The sequence below is a fragment of the Pyrgilauda ruficollis genome, unplaced genomic scaffold, assembly GCF_017590135.1.
Source record: "Pyrgilauda ruficollis isolate IOZ18807 unplaced genomic scaffold, ASM1759013v1 scaffold28, whole genome shotgun sequence".
NCBI lineage: Eukaryota > Metazoa > Chordata > Aves > Passeriformes > Passeridae > Pyrgilauda > Pyrgilauda ruficollis.
Genome location: NW_024524155.1, coordinates 1,844,943 through 1,867,082, shown reverse-complemented (window position 1 = coordinate 1,867,082; position 22,140 = coordinate 1,844,943). Strand labels below are relative to the sequence as shown.

General features: G+C 38.0%; 1 protein-coding gene across 4 annotated transcripts in view; it reads right to left on the bottom strand.

Annotated features, from left to right (window-relative positions):
* Positions 1-3,786: 3,786 nt before the first annotated feature.
* The window catches only part of MIA2 (MIA SH3 domain ER export factor 2), a 36,298-nt gene continuing 17,944 nt past the window's right edge, over positions 3,787-22,140 (bottom strand). For 3 of the 4 annotated variants that reach the window (XM_041472071.1, XM_041472069.1, XM_041472067.1), the window contains 16 exons: positions 20,408-20,530; positions 19,761-19,884; positions 18,887-18,933; positions 18,611-18,701; positions 17,257-17,395; positions 15,512-15,613; positions 13,857-13,917; positions 13,506-13,541; positions 12,511-12,578; positions 11,746-11,828; positions 11,257-11,388; positions 9,590-9,730; positions 8,116-8,247; positions 5,522-5,598; positions 4,890-5,124; positions 3,787-4,109 (listed from right to left, as the gene is read on the bottom strand). In XM_041472071.1, the coding sequence (XP_041328005.1) occupies positions 3,961-4,109; positions 4,890-5,124; positions 5,522-5,598; positions 8,116-8,247; positions 9,590-9,730; positions 11,257-11,388; positions 11,746-11,828; positions 12,511-12,578; positions 13,506-13,541; positions 13,857-13,917; positions 15,512-15,613; positions 17,257-17,395; positions 18,611-18,701; positions 18,887-18,933; positions 19,761-19,884; positions 20,408-20,530 (1,740 nt within the window). In that variant the 3' untranslated portion in view covers positions 3,787-3,960. The remainder of the gene's footprint in view (positions 4,110-4,889; positions 5,125-5,521; positions 5,599-8,115; positions 8,248-9,589; positions 9,731-11,256; positions 11,389-11,745; positions 11,829-12,510; positions 12,579-13,505; positions 13,542-13,856; positions 13,918-15,511; positions 15,614-17,256; positions 17,396-18,610; positions 18,702-18,886; positions 18,934-19,760; positions 19,885-20,407; positions 20,531-22,140) is intronic. The other variant, XM_041472070.1, reaches the window with a different exon arrangement.

Sequence of the window (22,140 nt, the reverse complement as noted above, 5' to 3'; positions counted from 1 at the left end):
TCGCTGTATAAAATACTTTATTGTTATCAGCATGAAGATTTTTAGAATTAAAATGCAACATCGTTCATAAGATGTGTATAACTAGTAGCTCCCATTGTGTTTAGGTCAGCAGAAAAATCTAAAATAAGTCACACAATTTTTTAAAATTTGGCTGAATTTTGTCAACATTTTTTGGGGTGGTGGAGGAATGGGAAGGATGCTTTGCTAAAGATCAGACCAGTTAGCACAAACAGTATATCATTATATGACCTATTAGACTGATACAGTAAACTGTGGATTGTAGAATATAGAAGACTATTTTTGAGAAATTACTTCATCAATTGCAATTGCTTAAATCAAAATCTAATGTGCTCAAGAAAAATGTGTAGTACTTCTTTGGTGTCCCACTATTAAATAGATTATGAATACCTGCAACGCTTCAGTTTGACGTTTTATCCGTACCCAGAGTACCCAGCTGTGCCTTCTGAATGAAAGCTGCAAATGTCTGCTCAGCTGTTGGAGAGCTGCTGTGCCCTGCAGAGGCTGACTGTGCTGTGAGGCTTGTCAGAGTGGCTGGTCAGTGTGCGCGTGCCAAGCACGGACTTTATTCGGGCTTCTGAACTCCGTGTTACGATAGCCCAAGCTGCTGCCAAGTGTGAAAATTGCACTCCTTGTTCAGGCAGTTTCCTAGATCTTCCAGATTTGGTAAGCAAGATCACTTCCAACATACCAAAAAGACGCTGTGGGTGATTAAGATAAGGTAAATACAGCTTTTCATGTTTCAGTAAAGTGAAATACTGGGACTTGTTTTGGTGCCTTTCAGGGCTCGGCCTCAGAAGGGAGTTTTATGTAGCAGATAAATCTGATGGTGATTGCTCAGCATCTGAACCTGAAGTTTGGTTGTGAAGGATTTAAGATTTCAGGAAGTCACACAGAAAAAGCCAGAAACAAATAAATTCTGTGTCCTCTGGTTTGAACAGTTGCAGAATGGTAATTTTATCTCTGCAAGCTACTGCTCTGCCTTCTAAACAGAGTGGAAAAGTAACCTGTGTGCCTTGCTGTTGTATAAATGTGTTTTTAGTCTGTTTGGTCTAACCTATTTTCTGCTTTAATTAACTTAATCTTGAAAGATACGATGAGGAGCAGGGGGAGCAGCCCACTTGACTACAGTAGGGTGGTGTGCAGCCCTTTCACTCACTGCAGCTGCAGGCAGAGCTGGCTCTTAGCAATGGCTGGGCATTGTTAGAATGCTCCAGGTCTGATTTGTTCATACAGCCCTCTACTCACTGGGTGTGGCTTGTGTTCAGGGAGGAAGGCAGTGTACCTAAAACAGATGGCTAGAATCTTTCTGTCTTGGAAACTTCAGGAGTCTGTTAAAGCAGGAGTGTGTGGTGAAAGCCATACCTTGAGCAGTGGTGGAGAAATGCACTCCTGATTTTTCTCCTGTTTTAGAAATAGAAGTGGGGTTTGTTGTCTGCCTGTATTTTCAGCAGTAATCTTTATTAGTGATACCAGGATGAAGGGATTCAAGCTGAAGCGATCTGAAGTCATCTTAGGAAGTTAAGATAATTTTAGTATTCTCTTGCATTTGGAGTGGGACCTTACAAACAGCTGTGAAATTTCTTTGAACTTGCATAGTCGCAAAAGGAATTTTACTTTTGTTATTTCTTTGTATTTCCCGAAGAGGTGGCAATGTCGAGTTAGTCTTTTGCATTCTAGGTTCAGCTACAGGAGCTTGGAACACAAGCCTTCATCTGTCAAAACTTATTCTTTTGGGGGTGGGTGGAACAGGGACTTCCCCATGTACACTTTAGTGTGGCCTTTCTGCATTTGACATGTTACCATCTACCTGCTTCCTATTACATAAACCTGAGCTTGCTTCCAAATATGCAAATAAAATTTCAGACTGCTACTGGGGAGGGAAAAAATTTCTCAAATGATGCCATGCTCTCTGCAGGATCATCCAATCCATGCTTTTCCTGCATTTTCTTAGTCCAGCTATCTTTCCTTTTGCTTGTAGCTTTCGGTACCATTGTGGGCATTGTGGAACTGTTTTGGTGGAGGAGGAATTTTCAGAGTTAACTTAGAACAAATATTTAACCCACATGGAGAAAATACTGTGTTTGCTCAGAAAAGAGATACATTAATGAATAGCTTTTGCAGCCTCCCAGGTGAGTTGGCAAGGAATGAAAAAGGTTTATGGCAGTGTTATCAGCCCAGGATTTCTGTGCTATACCCTGGTTCTCTGTGCAGGGGCAAGGTTGTATTTAGCAGTTCTGGTTGCTCCTAGGGTTGATGACAACCCAGTAATTCCTTTGAGAATCCTTGTGAAGTCTCTCAGGCAAACCCACAGCCATCGACTAATTGGCTAAAGCTGATGCAACAGCCACGTTAAACTACATGGTTAATTTAACAGGGACGATGCTTTAAAACGTCTGTTGTCAGAATCTGTCACTGAATCACTGGAGTACAAATGCTTACCTTAATGCTTTGAGGACTAAACTAGAAGTAGAAAGGATAAAGGAATTGTAGGAACGAGCCATAGAAGAGTTCTACAGCTGAAACAAGGCAACATGGAAACAATGGTAGGAGCAGGAAGACTGAGCCACAAGAGAAAATGCTCCCTTGGCAGACTCGACCTAAGCAATTACAAAAAAAGTGGGCTGGAGGTTTTTTCGGTAACTTCTAATTATGGGGTGTGGTGGCTGCATTTACGTTAAAGCCTGAAACTGTGTTATATGTGCATACATGCAGAATGGAGGCTGGTGGTTGATCTGCTGCTGAGTTGGGGATTGCTAAAACCAGTTTGCTTCTTCATCTTAGAGGGTCCCTCACCAAATGACTGACCTGAGTCCTTACATGGTTTTCAAGTTGAAGCCAAACTGTCAGAACAGCCACCAGCTCCTAGCAGAAGTCTTTAGATTGTACAGTCACCAGTAAAAGCAGAGCTTGGCTCTGTCCAGAGCCCCGCCCTGGCTGCAGGTGGGTGCACTGTGCCTGCTGGAACAGCCACTCCTGCCAGGGAAGCACCACACAGGAACCTGAAAAGGTGAACAAGGTACCACACCAACTCCTTTTATAGACAAAAACTTATTAATGCTGCAGTTTGCCACTTCCTTCTTGTACTTTTAAATTCTGCTTTTGTCCTGCCCAGCATTTTCCTAATACTGGTGTTAAAATATGAAGCCTAATAAACCAAATTCATGTTGAGGCAGTAAAAACACACCCCTCCTACTGGTTCGCTGCAGACGTATGTTTTCAAAGGCAAGGGCTGGGCTGTGCTGGAGCATATCCTAGCTATGACTCCTTCCTCCCAGGTCATAAAAAACCCCTGTACATGTCTTCAATAAACACTACTCCACTCCAGCTTTTGAAGAGGGATGGGAGAGCTGCTCAGCTTTTCTGCTGCCTCTTCCCCCTCAGTGTCATGGCAGGAGAACTGCCACACTGTAGAGCTTGAGAGCAGAAAGATCACCTATGAGGCCACTAACAGAGGGGACTCAAGTGGAGAATCATGGTTATTCATCTTACCTATCTATTATACCATGGTACCAGTGACATTGCTTTCATTTTCTGTAGATTTTTATTAACTGTTTCCATTTGTTTTCACATCCTATTCAGAAAGCAGCAAGCATCACTTTTGGCATGCAGAGAGACTCCCTGTACAGCTCAACCAGCACAAAGCAGCTGGACTTTTACAATAAGGGTCACATGATTTAATTTTATACACCTCTGAAGAGACTACTCAAGTTAGAAATGCGTAGTTTAAAATGACTATTGTACAGTGGAAATCACTTATTCACAATATTCATAGGTATTTAATTCTTTATTTACAAAATACTATCCTGAGAATTTTCCCTATTAAGCTTCAATTTGAGCAAAGTAGTTTGTATAGACCTAAGTAACAATGGTTACTTAACTTAAGGAAAAAATGCCAGTAGGACAGCACAAAACTGGTTCAGGACATTCCCCAGATGACTGTCAAGTCTCCTGCTGTGGTTCTGGTTCTACAGCTGATGGATTTGACTGAGATGGTTCAACTCTATTTTCAGGAGGAGGTGGTGGAGGCAAAAATCCAGGTCGTTGAGGTGGATAGTGAGGATAAGGTCTCATTGGAAATGGATTTCTTACTGTGAGAGAATCAGAGTAATCCAGTTAATATCAATCACAACAGTAAACATGTACACCTGCTCCTCTTGCTGGCTTACTCAGCTAGGCTTATCCAACTAGAAGTCACATGTCAGGATCCAAAGAGACAGATGCCAGGAAAGAGGAGGGCAAAACCATCACTTTTCTCAGTAGTTACCCACAACAATCTCAAAGCAGCAGCCAGCCACTGCCAGCCCCTGGGCTGCTGCCCCTTCAGTCTGCCACAGCATCCCTTACGTGCCACACCTTACAGACATTTTGGCAGATAAAGGGCTTAGTTCTTCACACATACTCAGAGAACAGCAAGAGTCAGAAAGAAGTCCTGCAGTCTGATACTTACACCTTGCTCCAGTCTTGCAGACTCCAAGGGAAAACAGTTGTTTTGGGGCTGTCCCTTTGCAGGGCACCAGCACACTTCAGAGGATGAAACTTAAGATTTGTGCAATTTCATAGGAAGAAAAGGACTAAGATAACCACCTACTTGCTTTCCTACCCCTCAAAAAGAATCCTTTAAATGCTGAACAGTATATGTAGGTGTCTTTTCCAGCCAGAGCTAATATTTATAAAAAGATCAAGATGAGCTGTTGTGAAAAAGTAAGTGTACAACACAACAAACCTTAATCAGAAAAGATGCCCCCTGTTAGCTCAATTGAGAAGCAGTTGTGCAAATATGTACACCTCTACCCGCTGTGGTAGCTCACTACCTGCACAAAGCACTCGTGTTCATCAGCTTGAAACAAAGGCTGGCTAAAGCCACGTACTTGGCAGCGGAGGGCGTGGAGGCCTGAAGTCTCGTACTGGAAAGCATTCCCGTGGCCCATAGATGCCAGCAGGAGGAGGGGGAGGAAAAGGAGGGCCTCGTCTCATGAAAGGTACTGGTGGTGCTCGAGGATCCACAGGCATCAGTGGAGGTCTGACTGGGGGGAAAGGTGGGGGTGCAAACCCTGAAGCGACAGCTTCACTTTCAGGTGCCAGCGACTGATCAGGCAGTGCGTTCTGCAACACAAGGAAACCAGGGAAGTTAGTGAGGGAAAGGGAACATCTCCAGGCCCATCAGGCCCACTTTCAGGTAGGTGTGACACTAGCTAAGAGCTAGTTCCAACTCAGCCTCAGCTGCAGCGCAATCCTGAGCAAGGCTATCTATGTGTACTGACCATCTGCTTGACCATAGTCTCATCTTTTGGGATATAATTAATTTTCAACAGGGATTATATTAGTAATATATCAAAGTAATTCACAAGACAATAAGTGTTGTGGTAAAGTATACATATAATTTTATAATTTGCACTGAAGAGTGCAATATAATGTGACCAATGGACTACAGACAAATGTTTCTATGTTTTTTGCAGAAAATTAAAGCTTCTTTAAATCAAGCCTCTCTTTAGCTACTTACACTAAGATTAGAATGATCCTTCATCCCATCTCCACTTGGTTCTGTTCGTGGACTGTGTTCTGAAGATGTCTGTCCATCTGTATGCAAAAGTTACAATAAGTTATTCAGGGCTGATCTCTTTCTCTCCACTGATTTCAGTATTTTTTTTCTGAAATCAGGATAGACTGGCAACAAACAGCAAGCAGCAGTTCCATTTTCCCCCTCCCTCCAAGTAATAGTTTATTTATTTAGTAAGCCCCATGCTGGGAATGGCTGGGCTATGATATGCTTTTGGCACAGAGCTTCGCACCAATCCTATTCAAGTATGACAAAAACCAATTCCCTCCTTGGCTGACAAATATCAAGGAAACTTCCAGAACTACATAATTTTTGGACGAGTAGTCAGAAATAATAATCATCCTCCTCCTCCTCTCATTTGCCTTATTTATTTTATAAGAGATAAATACAAACTTCAGTCTTTTTACTTTTAAACTTTGCTGGGAAAAAGTATTTTCAATAACAACTACAGAAAACTATTAAAGGGAATTGTCAGAGAGTAGAATCTGACTGGATAAAAATATACTAAATACATAATATACACTAAATAAACTTTCTTTAAACAAACAAACAACCCCCCAAATCTGGGAATTGAAAAATATTGCTTTCTTAATGCTTCAGCTTGAATAGAGATGATTATACTAAAAAACAACAAACCAAAACTTCTAAATAGTGACAGAATTTTTATGTGTAAGTTGTATTTCTACTCTTTGAAAGCAAACAAAGCTTTTTTTTCTCAATGAAAATACAGGTCTTTTAAAAAACTCTAAATTACTTGTCATTTCAAGCAGGCCCTGCCTTGTTGATGATATTGTTACCTAATCTAAAACATTTCAACTGCTATGTCACACAGACATAGAGAATATTCATGCCTTGATATTTATGTTGCACAACACTTTCCATTTTAGGTCCTTAGAAGTTCCTCACAAACTGTCAACTTTTAATTCTTCTTTCTGACAAGAAGTTTCCTCCTCCAGGTACCTCCTCAAGTGAAAAGTTTTCATAATTTGCCACCCCATCTTAAGAAAATTAGTATTATTTTGTTCACTTTAAATAATATTTTGATTTTCTTCCTAAGAAAGGTAACTTGTTAACTCTAATGAGTAGGAGCCTTGATGTCAGTACTGTGAGACACTCTGCTGTTCTGAAGTCAGATGTTCTGGATGGGATGTTTTTTGGTGGTTGGTTTTTTAATTGAAGGGCTTTTTTTGGGGTTTTGGGTTTTTTTACAAATACTCAGCCAACTCTAGTGAAATTATGTGTCTCTAAAAAGCAACACTGACACATTCTTAATGACCTGTTAAATGCTGGCAACAAGCTTATCCAAAACCCTGTTTCCATTCAAGCGGCTCTGAATTGCCCGGGAACTGACTACAACGTTTGAAAAAATAAATTAATTGTTGCTTGGCAGTGACTGAATAAAGAAGTAAGAAAAATGCATTAATAAGTGCAAAGACAGTGCACCTCTCCTGTCCTTCAGTCAGCAGCCAGGTGCTAGAGGAAAGACCTCAGTGGAACATGAAGTATTAGAGGCAGAAGTGAGAAAGCAGAAGTGAAACTGACAGAGGCTTGGGAAAGCGGGAAGGTCAGTAGTTGTACAGGGACAGAACTGTCTTCCAGTAAAGAACAGTTCACTTTGAAACCTGAACCTTCAACTTGAAACTAAATTCAGCATTCCCAGTTCTCACACGCTGTTACACTGAGTAGCAAAACTCTCTCCTCTGGCCAGAAATGGTGCAAGGGAGATGGTAACTTCCTACTAATCCTGTCAGGAACTGACTCCTGGGTGGCGAAGTTTCTGCTGGGAATTTAATGGCTTCACTTTGCTGATGAATCAGACACATGTGACTTACCAAGGCATTACATAAAGATGAAAACTGCTTAGTAAGTATTAAGCTCTTAAGCTGTCAGTGATAAGGTCTCTGTGACCAAAATTTTGCCTACGAGCTTCTGGCAGTTGCCAAGTGTCACAAACTAAAATGTACATAATCAGCCAAGTCAAAATGAGTGGGTCAGTGAAAGGTGTGATTAAAATGGGAGCAATTCACTGTGAAGTACAAAAAGCTGCCACTATGGCCAATAGTTTGAAGGAAGAGGCCTCAGACCTTCTACCTCCGTGCACCAAGCCAGTGGACACCTGAACATTTGGCTGTTTCTGTTTCACTCTTTGCAAGTCCAACCCTTTCTAACTTTACCAAATGTGGCACAGCAAGGCAAGTATGGGTTTCTGATGTTTTAATGCTGTGATGAGCCTCATGGGAGGGACCAAAACAGACTCTCAACCAATTATGAGTGGTTAACATACAGAACAGTGAGGGTAGACCACAAAAATACCTGATGACTGCTATTCACAGAATCCCACCCACCTGACAGCAGGGTGGGCTATTGCTCCAACAGGGAATGGCTGCATCAAGGCCAGCAGGTGTTCAAATGTTTCTTACACAATGGAACTTCAGGTCTGTGGTAGCTAAGAACCTGTCCTCTTGCCACAGCTTACCATGCACAGTCAGCTTATACAGAGATTTTCCATTCTAGAGTATCATGAAAGCAACTCCCACCTGTTTTATCAAAAGACTGAACATTGTAAGTTCGTAGTTCTGCTGGTCCAGAAAGTCTTCCAGTATTTGGAGGATTAGGGAAAAATCTTTCTTGTCTTCGAGCAGGAAGAACTGGATCAGAATAAGGCTCACCTAACATTGAAGAAATCACAAAAAACAGGTCTGTGACGATTTATTCCTTCCATTCCACACAATTTTAGACCAGAAAAATTCTCCGGGTGTCTTAAGCTCTTGTAAATATACAAAGTGTCTATCAATCAGGGTGAGCAAACAAATAACCCAGAGGAATCCCACCAAGTATATCAAATTGCTTATGTTTCTAAAGAGCTGCAAAAGAAAAAGTTCATTGATTTTTGGTTTAACATACAGCAGAATTTTGAAAGTTATGATTGCCTAAGTTATAAACAGTGGGGCCTTGAAACAAAGGTTCAGCCTAGCAGAGAAGATGGAAGACAAAACAAGGTACTATATGTTTTAAGCCATTCTTGGTAAGCATACTGTTTTCCATTATGTTTCACAGTGCTGTAATATGCTTCCACCAACTTGCTGGCATCAGATCTAGTAATCTGTCATGCAGCTACAAGACAAACTGTATCAGTGAAATCCAAGGGCAAAGGTGAGCTAAGAACAAGAAGGAAAGGCCAAGGAAACCAAACTACCTCTCTGCAGTATCCTGTCAACAGACCACACCTGTCAGATGAGAAACTACATTCTGAGAGGACCTCGAGTTCTACCACCAGGCTTTCACACAGATGTGTATTGCTTGCTGCAGTAATAACTGAGGTACCTTAATTTGTGCACGTTGCCTAATTTTTTTTTCTAAACTTGTAACATTTTTTTTCTTTATTACAGGTATCCAGGAAGGTTGTCCATACCCCCAAGGTTTTACTTGAGAAATACCAGCAGAAACCTCTTAACTCATCTCTGCCTTCCCTGAGTGGTTAAGCGCAATACAGATGTTGAGCTGAAGAAGTGAGAGTGAAAACTGATTTTGCTGCTGTTAATCATTGAAGAGACAGTATCCACAGGAAAACATATGCCAGACAGGATGAATGTACCATGGTACTCTTGTACTATTAATATAAATGTTTGGTTTTTTTTTTTAATAATATTTTTCAACATTTCCTGGGTTTTTTTATTTAAATAAATTAGAACTTTTTACTTCTTAAATGTCTTATTAACTATGCAGTCCAGACAGGTCTCTTAACACACTAAATAAACTCCCAGTAAAATGGTGAAACCAGTTGACTGTCCATTGATAATACCAATATGTACTTAAAAGATAGCAGAGAAGTGCAAGTGAATTACAGTGTTCAAAAAGAGGAAAAAAAACACTATTAAAAAATACCAGTTCAGTTGCACATGCAGGTCCAAGAAAACATTTAATATTTTAAACCCAAAATAGTTAAATATATAGACTGCAAGTGAGTAACTCCTCTTTTCCATAGATACAGTAGCTAAGCAGAGTTTTTACCTGGTGGAGGCAGAAGCATCCTGTGTTCTCTTTCCCAAGGAGGAGACAGGGATCCAGTATCTGATGGTGGTCTATGGGCATCAGAATTCAGCTCTCCTCTTTCACTTCCAGCTTCGTACATGGCAGTTGGTCCTCTAGATCCTAATCGAAGAAATGGAGTAGTTATTCACCCTTGTGCTTTAAATCCTCTGCTATGGCTTTCCTCATTCAGTGTGGAAACAGTGGAACAGCTCATGGAACACCAACACTGTCAGGATACAGGAGCGCCGGCTCCACGGGACGCTCCGGTGTTTGCTACGGCTACGGGAAGGGTTCCAAGGCGTGCAGGGAAAACTCTTAGCTCAGTAACAGCACAACTTAGAGGACCTGCAATGCTTTTGAAAAAACTAATCATTTTACAAGTTTCAGTTAATTTGAACCAGAAACCAGTAGCCTCATGATAAATAATCTTCTCAGTGATAAAAACCTGCTGCTAATCAAACTAACAATTAGCATGCTGGGAGTTAATACAGGTATTTTAAAACACCCATCTGCATTCAACAGTCTTCTGGTTCTAATTCTTTATTCAAGGAGAAGGAAAAAACCAAACCAAAAAATCCAAACCAAACAAAAGAAAAAACCCTCTAAGGCCAGGTCAACACATAATCAAGTGCAATAAAAACTGTAAAAAGGAGTGATTTTAGATTGCAAGCTTCCTCTCAAACAGACTGGGTCTGAAAAATTACAGAAATACTGAATTCTGCTACCATTCTCTAATTCTCCATGCTGTAATTCAACCTAAAACTTGAAGCCATTGTGTGTCTTGTGCACTGAGATAAGTACTATAATTGCACTTACTGAAATCCTTACAGAATAGAAATTTGGACATAATTTATTTCCCACTAATTAAGTAGAGGCTTCAATGGGTGCAATGATAAAAATAAAATAAACAGTAGCTTCTTTATTACTTGTAACAGATGCTGAACTTCACTTTAGCATTTACCTACACTGCTTCCATCAGCATAAAAAATATGAATGGAGGGTATTTTTCTTCCCTTACAATCCACGCCACCCCAGCTTACTTTCACCTACTCTGGAATCTCTGAACTGTACTCCTTACACACAAACTTCCTGGTCCCTTCTATCATCAGGGAAGAAACACTCTCCATGCATGATGGCTGCTTCAAATTTAGAACAAAGAGAAGGGAAACAATTTACTGAACCAGTAACTTTCTAATACCACAATCTCCAATAAAACTGCCTCATGTTTTGACAACGTTTTCTCATGGACTGTAGACCAATGAGATGGATGGGGCAGTATTCTTCCTTCAGAAAAATAACTGACTCCCTTTTACTTTATAATCGTATTTATTTCAGCAGAACCCCATCCATCCAAGAAAGAAAAGACAATAGATAAGTCTGGCTTTTTACTTTTCTTAATTTATGCTTCTAAAATGAATCCACTGACCAACCTACCAATAAAAACTAGATTTCCAATTGCATTGTTAACACATTAAAAAGCTTTAGAAGTAAGCTGTAAAACAGGAAGAGTTTGTCCAATTAACTGTTGATGTTGAATTGGTTGTTTTAATACTTTTTGCCACTAACAAGAGGAAAAGGTGTGACACGTTTACAGGAGAGGAGAGAGAAATCCAGAATAGATACATTTTCAAGTTTAAGAATTGTACCTCTTCCTCCTCCTCCACCTGGAAGCATAGGTGAAAGCCTTAAAGGACCCTCCAATAAAGTTGGAGGGGAAAGAAAAGCTCTTGTTTCAGATGAAGGCCGGCCCATTGGTGAGGGTCCATATGGGGAATGCTCTGGAACAGTTAAAACAAAATACTCAAGTTCACAATACTTAGTTTAACAAACTGTATAAATAACTACTCAGGTGAAGTTAAAGACTAAACTATGTAGCTAAAACAAAAACTGTGCTCTCATTACCATGTGTAACGTTTCCCAGTCTACTCTCATCAATACTACAAATGCTCTTAGTTTCAACAAAATACTTGACGTGTCCTAGAGTCACTTATGACCCAATTATTTTTTTTTAAATGACTGGTATTTGTACATACACATGGCCAAGATAGTTTTCAAACAATTAAATATGTGTGGTCTTGGGAAACAAAACCATAAACCAAAAGAATTAGGCTCTATTTTGCAATTCAATACTGTACCTCTGCCAAATGGTCTCATTGGAATATCAAGAGCATAAGGGTCTTTTTCTAGAAGTTCAAGTTTAAATTCTGCTTCAGTTAATCTGCAAAGAGACAATAAGTTGTAAGTGACAAAGAAATGCAAAAGCTTTACCAGACTACACTGTTTACTGCCAGGCTTTCTACCTGACCAGTTAATGAAGCAAGGTATTTTATTCCCTAAATAAGTAAGACAAAGGATGTCACAGTACTCTGAATTTAAAAATGCATGAAAGTATTTCTCTTTGCTGCTATGTTTATGCTGTAATTCAGAAGCTGAAGTTGCATTTTAGATGTCACATTCCTAATATGACATCACTCTAATTGCCCTCCAAATATTAGTTAACCTCACATCTGAAAGTTCCTCTTAATTACCACCAACTGTTAGTTCAGCATTAACTTCTGAGATAAGCTGTGAAATCATAAGGTAACCACAATGTCTGGTTGATACATACTTACTTCAAGCAAACAAACAAACAATACCCCCCCCCCCAACATTTGTGTTCTAGTACTACATTCTGCATCTTTCCTGAGGTATTTCAATACTTCACATAGTTCCTAAATTCTTATTTTCTTGCATGTGATAATTACAGGAAAGCTCAAGTGACTTCCCTTCTTCTAGAACTCAAACATTGTGATCTCTCTGTTGTGTTTGGGCCACAATACATTAACAGAAAACATCAAACTGTCTAAATCCAACACATGTCAAACTGCATTTGTTTAGAAGTAGGTAAGAACTGCACTTACTTTTGTCTGTTATGTGCATTTTCTTTTTTTATATCATTGAGGTGTCTTTCAGCTGCTCGGGCTGTCAGCTTTGGGAAAGGACAATAACAGATGCTTAGATACTGCTATTTTTTGATTAAATACTTCATAAATATGACAATTCCTAGGTCCATGACATTCTATATGAAGTGTATAGATTACATTTTCACAAGACATGACTCATGTATGGAGCCTCACATATGTCAGCAAATGATACTACATTAGCGGCTCTAACCCCCCAATTTTGGAGGAATGATAAGGCTTTCCTGCAGGTTCTCAAAACTTCAGAAATTGAATTCTTTGGTTATACCTGGTTTGAAGCATCTACAGAAGATATGAAGTCTCAAATTCTATCTAAGATTGTTGTATTTTAAAATCAGATAGATAAAATCTCTGGAATTATGACCACAAAGCACCATAGCTTTTAGCAGGATTTTATCTCAGACATTCTGTGAAAGTGAAGAATGTATTAGTCAGGAGATATTTTAAATTTTCCTGTTTGGAAAAAAAAGGCAAAAATGGATTTTGTAGAAACATTCTTAGGAAGCTGTCAATGGAACATACTGTTCTCAGAGGACATAATGTATTCTACTTGTAGATAAAAGAAGTCAAGTACACCCAAAGAAAATATCAAAATGGCATTGAAACAAGGCCAAAAACTTTCATTATTAGCAAAATGTCACACATTTGTTATATGGTGTTCTTCCAGCAGATTTATTGCTATAACAAATGACATAAGATTATCATTCTACTGTGCTCATAAGTATCCAGTTTAATTTTTCCAACTATTTCATATAATAGAAGTGTTTTTAAAATGCTTTTGTGTATTTCTGCAAGAAATATGCTTAAAAGTGAAAGGTTAGAGATAATTTTGATGATCTGTTTTTAGTATGAAACAGAAGGTGATAAAGCAAACTTTTGAAATAATGAAAAATGAAGATGCAGAAAACACAGAAAATTCAGCACTTGGAACTTACCCAATTATCATGAGCTTTTTTCTCATGTGAAGTAATCTGTGAAAGAGAGATTCATTATTCACCTAAACCCCAAAACCTATGATTATATGCTTTGATTTATAATTTAATGTTTGTGGGTAATTTATAATGAGATGCCTAAACTGAAAATTCAACTTTTCAATAAAGTTATCTGGTGATCTCTGCTATGAAATCGTTTCAGTCAAAACCAGATGACATTAAGAAGAGGGAGGGGGAGGCAAAATTAGACACCCAACAAAGCTAAGCCAAATACAGTTCACAAGCTAACAGCAAGGGGTATTGCAGTTGCAGTAAATCCCTCCTACGCAGATGTTGTCACAAAGCAGAAAATACCTGATTCTCACAAGAACGAATGGTTCTCTCCAGCTCTTCTTCCAGGTCCTTTGCTCGCTCTCTGTAACAAAAATGAGAATTTATGATATTGTGTTGCCCTGATTTTTTTAAGATTTTCTAAGCCTTCTGATGTTTACATTCTTGTAGCAAACTTTCTCACACACTTTCTGTAAATAATTTATTGTTTTGCATTCTTTTATGGAGAAGGAGAAATTTGATAGACTGTTAGTTTTTCCAGTATCGTTGGAGAGGTGGCAGTTTCACCCTCCAATCCACTGTCACCTTTGGAAATCTATAAATGTTAGAACCAGAAAATAAACTTCCCTTTTTTACCTTGAGAACAGCAGCATGTTCCCATCGTGTTATTTCGTGTCCTATAGTGACAATATTGTAATAAAACACGCAAGAAAGTTTTGAATAAAATAAACTCACCATAAACAAGGTGTAATTAAGATTTTTTTTTTTAAATCTAAAAGACAGAAATGTCACTTAGGCCCATGGGATACAGAAAATTCTGCTAACAGTGGAAATTCTAGGCCTTATATTCTAGGCAAACAGGGATGTAAACAAGAGAACAGAACCCAAACCCCAACACGCCCCCCAACTTTTCAGTGGTTTGTGATGTTTCCAACATAAAGGCTGTCCTTCCTCACATGCCCTACCAGCCAGGCTCTCCCAGCTCAGCGCAGGAACTGATGTGGCTGGAGCACCGCACTGTCACAGTCAGTCCTGAGGGACAGGCAGCTGCACTGAAGTTACTTCAAGACCTCATGTGTGATGCCACCTTTGCTGCCAGCTGCTCTGTGCACAGCCTCTCTAGGTTCTACACTTTCTCAGCAGGTGGGCCAAAGACACAGCCATTGATTGGTTATACTCAATTTGCAATATTAATATTCTCTTTAAAATTAGGATGTCTACAAAAACCATAATAAATCAGGAAGAGTGAATTCTGTCCTCCTGTATGAATACTGAAGAATATCCACAAAGAAGTATTGATCACTATTGCTCAGTTAGGCCTAATACCCCCATAAACACTGAAGTTAAATGGCAAATACACATTACATATTGAAAAATTATGCCACAGTTAGAGGAAACGCAGGGAAAAACCCAGAGGTACAGAGCTGGTGTAACAAAAACCAGAGCAAAGCAGTTAAGAAACAGCTGCAGCAAATACTCACCCATGATAATATTTTAGTAAATAATTTCTAAGCAACAGAACTATCTGAAAAGCTTTGAGAAACAGAAACAGAATACTGTTAACTATACAGCAAAAATGCTAGCTCTGTAGGGAAACTGAGCATTCAATTTATTTCACAACATTCTCTTAGCTTTTTATTTTTACTTTGTTCAGTAAGGGGAACTAGGTTAGAGACCCCCTTCTACCACCCCATTAAAGCTAATGTATCAGTACAATTAGGATTCTAACGGAAGAGCAGTTGCCATAATCAACACCCAAATGTTTTAACATTTTAACTTTTTTTAAAAGTAAAACCACCCTTAGTCTGTATTATTACCCACAAACTAGTGTCTAACACACATACACCATAAAGAAACTGGAAGAAAATACATTTGCTTATGCTGTGTTTTTAAAAATTCTTTATTGCTCTTTCTTCACTTTGGAACAAGTGATTACAACAACTAAATTCTGCAATTACCTGTAGCTGTTGAGTTCTTCAGCAGCATGAATAATTTTTTCATCTACTTTAGAAAGCTTTTCTTCCTTTTGTAGACGTTCCCTCTCTTCTACTGTCAACTTCCTTTAAACAAAATTCAAAAATTATGGTTAATTTTGTTTCAAGTCAACAATTTTGAAAGCAGCCACAAATCATATCAAACAAACTAAAACCCAAACTACACTAATGGTCAGTGATTTGTTCTGGTATTTTCTAAAAATAATTTTCTAGAGGAAAAACGATTGTTACTAGCTATTTAAAAAAAATAAAAGTCTTTCCAGGTCCTCCTTTTTTATCCTTATGCCTAATTAAGCATTACAGAAGAAAAATTCATACTCCAGTCCACAGATTATGCACAAGGTAGTTCTGCAGAGCACACATGGATACCACTGCTGTGTACAGCCCTAGGGTTAGGGTTAGGGTCATCTTCCTGTGAACAGCAGCTCTTAACAATCAAGCTGTCTAAATCATGGATCTTGTGAACATGATTTAAATTTCTTTTCTACTCAATCTTCATTTCCTACTGTTTCATTTTCCCTGTTTGAACAGACCCAGTTTTTAAAAGTTGCTTTAATTAATTCTAAGGTTTTTTTGTGCTGCTACATCACCCCACCTGCTTCTCCCCACTCCTTTTTGGCTTTTCTAAAATTCTTTGATAAGCAGTGTATATTTGCTGAGTTTTAGTGAGGTTATTTTTAAATAACATCCACACAGTCTGCTTTCTGCCTGCTTATTGTATCTTCTTTTGAACAGGTTCCTTCCCACTCCCTCCCTGCTCTTTTTTAAAAATCAAAATGCTAATGCAATGATTTCTAGGATTTATTGCTTCTAGAAAGATGCCAAATATCTACACAAATATACATGCTACAGAGCAGATTACTGAAAGTAATACTTCAAAAAGGTCCTGCACACTGCTCAGTACAGGATCTATCTTGTGCTGATTCTCTTGCTGCCTTCAGGATTATGCCTGCTCTTTGAAGAAATAATTTCTGATTAGTAAAACTGTAATTGTACATCATGCCCTAAAGTGATGTGCCCTGCTGCCACACACACACACACACACTCCAGAAGGCTACTACATGCCCTGGACCAATCAACTTCAATTTCTAGTCCTAAACACATTTCTGATTTCCATTATCAATTCATAATTACTTCAATTAATTCTACTCACATTCTGATTGGGAGGCAGATATTACAGCCTTCACATTCTGGTTTTCTTGGTGGGGAAAGCCTGATTCAGAAGGGCCCTATGTTGCTTACCAACAAGAGCTTGCCTATGTTTTTAGTTTTATATATATATATATATATTGACATTCCTCTGACATTGCTTGCTCTCTTTATTATATAAAATATATCTCACAGTTAAAGCACCTTCTGCTTTTCTTTCAGTAACTTTGACACATGTATTACATCATATAATAATTCAATTAAATAAAAAAAAAAAATCAAGCTGTCCTCCTTTAATTGCCTTATTTCAAAGATTAAAAATCTGTTACTTCTTTGTTTCTGTACTTGCTGTGGTAAAGTCCTAAAATGAATTGTTTCATGCAAACAATTTCTATAAACTATTGTAAACACAAATGTACATGAAAGCGTAATAAATTGTCTTCACAATTCAGAAAATTCTGGAAAGCAGTACTCAAACTTTCAATAATTTTCAGTCCCTCAAATCAGAGTTACATTCAAATCAAACAGCAAGCATGGAAGATAAGAAGAGGAACCAGCACCTGTGTAGTTTCATTTCATTTTCTTGATAAAGCTCAGTCATTACTTTAAGTTTCTGCTGAAGCTTTTGAACTTCGCTTTCAAAACGTTCATTTTCAGACTGCAAGGAAGCTTGTTGGCTTTGAAGGTTTTCTATGCGTTCTGTCAAATTCAGAGATAATTATATTGGGATAACACATTGGCAATATTTTAGTACACAAAAAGTCTGTAAAAACCTTTGATCCTATGTTGACTTAGTAACGTAAGATATAAAGTTAACATATTTCAATATATGACACAATGAGAAACCAGCAACTATACTCCCTACCTGCCACGAAGTGCAGCCCTGTGCTTGTATCAGGCCTTTGCTCCAAACCACGTAACTTCTTTGAAAACAACTCAGTTTTGTAATTTGGAATCTAAATTTTCATTTAGGGCTCTTACTATTGTAATTATTTGACTAAAGGAGTACAACTAGCACCACCATATGCTCTTGCAGATTTACCCACAAGGTCTTCCTCAATAGCCTCAATGGGTAACTCAGATTTGTCAAACTACCTTTATCTTTCCAAATTGAATTCAAAGTCATGTTTCTTTTCCTATTTACTATTCCTGTGCCTCTTTTCAATAAATATAACAAAGCTTCAAGTAAATTTGAACATCTTCATGGGACAGAGCTACAGTCAATTTGGAGAACTCACTAGCACAAGTAATATGTTTAAAGGACTGTTAAGAAACTGAAAAATACAGTCTGACAGAGCATTTCCCCACCCAAATAACAAAGCTGTACATTCCCAAGAGATGGCTACTCTGCCAGCTATGGTTATGAAAGCAATAGCTAATTACAGGTTTTAATTTGAACTTGAGTTGTTTTCATTTCATAAGGTTTAATTCAGTATGTCCTATACAACAGAGGAAAAGAAACAGAGCAAGATGTTTTTAAGTTCAATTCTTTAAATGCAGTACTTTATATTTTAAGGATTGAGCTTGCATCCACTACAAACTAACTATAATTAAGCTACCTTTTTAATAGAAGATTTTAAAATTTACATTAAAACTCCACTGTTTCATGTCCAGAAATTATGTAAAAGCGGTATTATGTATTTATTAACATCACTTTGTTCTTGTATTTTAAGATTCTATAGCCAACTTTATAGTTACAGAATATTCCAACAGAGTACAACAAAGTTGCAACTTCGATTGCTCCACATCTAAATAATGTATTTAAAATAGCTAAGCAAATTAAAAATTAATTTTAAAAATCAAGTAGTTATTGCTGTAAACTTAATTCAGTTTTTACTGGAATTAATACTTGCAGCCTGTAACACCATTTCACCAAAGCAGCATCTTATTAAAGGCAAACCAAGATTCAATTACCCGTAAGTTCTCCTTTAGCTTTATTTTCATCAGACAGTTTTGAATACATTTGGTCTCTTTCTGCTTCCATGGTCTTTAAACAAGCATTTAACTACAATCAAAATTGAAAAAAAAAAAAAAAAGAGAATATTGTAAGATTACAAGATTAAGAAAGTGCTTGCACACAAAAAGATATAATTAAACATTAAAATATGCTGAACTCTGATACTGGTATTACCAGAATAATTACATATTAGTTTCCCCTCTTCTACCCACAAGTTTCTTAAAATCACGTACCTTTGCAGCATAGATCAATTTCTTCACAGTTTGTTTTTGTTCATCATCTGCTTGAAGGAACAGAACAATATGTCATGTAAAAAGCATGAAAGGGTTTGTGGCAGAGCTATTATTTGGTTTTTATACAAGAGCAATGCCGACATACAACATAGGTATGCCAACAAGAATAGGCACAGCATACTTGGAGGATAAAGGAGCAAAAAAAACCCAAAAACCGGGGTGTGAGTAGAAGATATGCCACTATTGTAGTGCTTTGTTTGCCAGTCAGTCACGACTCAGACTGGTCATGCTAAAAGTGAGATGCTGAATACACGCTGTAAGATTGACGGCATGTGCTCTATGGTACCATGAGCACCAGCACAAAAAGAAGCTGCAGCAAGAAAGAGGAGGGAGAAAGGCTTTTCTGTGTTGCTGTTTAAGAGGACTCACAACTACACCCATTAGATGACACTGTAACCACACTGCCTGCAACAAGTAACACCTCTGTATGGACAGGGAAGCAAAAACTAGGCTCTAAGCACCCTCAGTACTACTGCCGGGAGGAGCTTGAAGAAGAAATAAAAGCAAGATTTCCACCAAAAAGTACCACAAAGTCACTGCTTAATATACAGGCACATAGTGCAGAATTCTGCAAGAGACTGACCACTGAGTCTTTACACTGCTCTATGACAGTCTCTGTGCCACACAGTGCTGAACAGGAGGATAGGTTGCTATTCCAGAGATGTTCAAGTATCAGTTAACTGTCCAACATGAATGATATTGGGTGAGATTTAAAAATCTGACTTCTATAAAGCTAATCTTGCAACTTTCTTGGCAGTTAATCAGTTCTGTACTTCTAAAACATCTGTAAACTATTTAAATAGGGAAACCATACCTAAGTGCTCTCCGCTGTCTGTTTCCCCCTTTGTATCTGTGTCCCAGTGGTTGTCTTCAGTGTCAGCATCTTCTCGTATTGCTGAACTCCAGTCTTTCATGTTCAGTATGTATTGTGTGAGTGACTAAGAAAAAACACAAACAAATACAAGCAATGAAAACGTAGCTATCATTACAATTACTTTCTAAGCTTTCTGTCCTTTATTTAGTTCCCTTAGTAGATTAAGTTAGCCTCACATACAAGAGTCCAGATGTCTGGTAATACTTTTTCTATCAAAGCACGTATCTGCAGGTCAACGGGCACATCCTTGTGAAGAATTTTCAGACAGCTCTAAGCATGCATGATTTCAGCGTGGCTTGTGTATGTAAGGTACACAACTATAAGAATATACACCCAAGTTCCACACTACAAACTGGGGACAGGGGGGAAAGCCAATACTCTGTCAGAACTAAAAGAGTTTTTCCTTAGTTGTCTTTATCAGACACGTTTTTTTTGCTTAGCCAGAAACATTACACGGGAGAACAGAGACAGCAAACAAAAGCCCAAAAGAGCATAAGGCAACAAGGAGAGGCTGTCAGACTCTCTTGGAACTCTATGATTAGCATCAGTCTGAATAACTTGAGTCAATCCTAAATGTCATAATTTACCTTGATTTGGCTCTCTTTATTTTTCAAAACTTCTTCTACATCTGTTTTAGAAGATTCAAACATCTTTGTTTGTTCATTTAGTTCACTGAGTCGTTCACCCCATCCTTCAGCTTCTTGTAAAAGCTAAAAAGGGAAATACAAGATTAGTGTGATTGTCTACAAACCAAGAATTGAGGATGAATAGTACTGAGCCTGTTACATGTACTGTCTATACATAAGTAGGATTTAAACCTCTCACCCACCAGTAAGAATTAGCAGAGATAAGAGTACAAGAAAGTTAGCCAAAGAGCTGAAAATTAAGACTTCTATGTTTAGTTCAGTTGTTTTAGCTGCTATAGCTGTCCATTGTAATTAGTTGTTAGGATATTTTTAAGCATTTATAGGAAGAGTTCAGTTTATTCTGTTCGAGTTTAAAAACCTTGATGTGACAATAGCAATGAATACAAAATAGTAATAATTTATTTAACAATGACATACACTGGGGAATGGATGGAAAACACACCCCAATATGAACACACATTTCTGAATGGTGCCTGTGTCTTTTCAATTTAGAAGCGGTCAAAGAAGTAAGGGAAAACAGGAAGCTTTTAGGCAGTTATTTATATTCATGTGACTTGCAAAACTGTATTATTTCTCCTCCTCCATACCTCTTGAAGTAGTTTTAAAAGTTTATTTTTAAAAAGCCTCCCGATTAATGAAAGTCACAGCTGTGCACAATCAACACCTTGTATGTATCTCTGCAACTGACTGTGCTTAACTAAAATGAGAGGTAGGTTCCAAGGTTACATTTTACAGCTATTCCCTAGTAAAATCTCATTTCACAAAAATATATTTTACAGAGTAAAGGGATTAGAACACCTAATCACTAGCTATTAAAAATAACCACTGCAGCATACTAACTAATGACATTGTGAGAACAAAATTGAACAGATGCAAATTTCTGTTAAGACAAAACACGTGCTACCACAACATGGGGTAAAGTACAGCCAAATTGTCTTAAGAGTCTGTCAAAAAATACTGCTTGAAGTTGCACAACAGGCAATCAATTAAAAAGCAGTAAATGTACAAAAAAGAATAACTAAGTTGATCAATAAGAACATAACAGGCAGTTATACTAAAAATACAACCAGAAAACGGTAATTAAACAGGGGAACTGCCATGCAAATAGACAAGCAAGCCTGAACACTACTTATCAAAGATAAACTAGACAGCACAGAACAAAAGGTATATGACTAGAATTGAATTAATTGCCCCTTGGCACACAATTGGACTTTCCAAGCCATAAAAGCCACGTATGAATTAGCAGCATCATGCAAACACCATATTAGGGATTAGAAGACATACACAGACAACTACTTTTATCATTAATTGTCATCATCAAAAGATGACTTTTAAGGGATTCCTTCTTCATGAAGGCAAAGAGAAAATAAATTGACATGACTTTATACATGTGTAAGAATTACAGTAAAGAGAAAGAGCAAGGATGTGTAATGAGCTAAAGCAATATATATTTCTAATGTTCCTGAAGAAAAAAAAAAAAAAAAACAACCAAAAAACCAGCATAGCACAGAAGTTCATTAACAGTTCAACCTAAAAGGCCCAATCCTCTCTCTGACACATCACAAACCTGAAACAGCACATCTCTTATAAAGTTTAAGCTATGATGTGCCAGAAGATTATGACCCATTTATGCAAATGAACAAGAGGAAGAAAGGACTCCAGCTGCTGTGAAC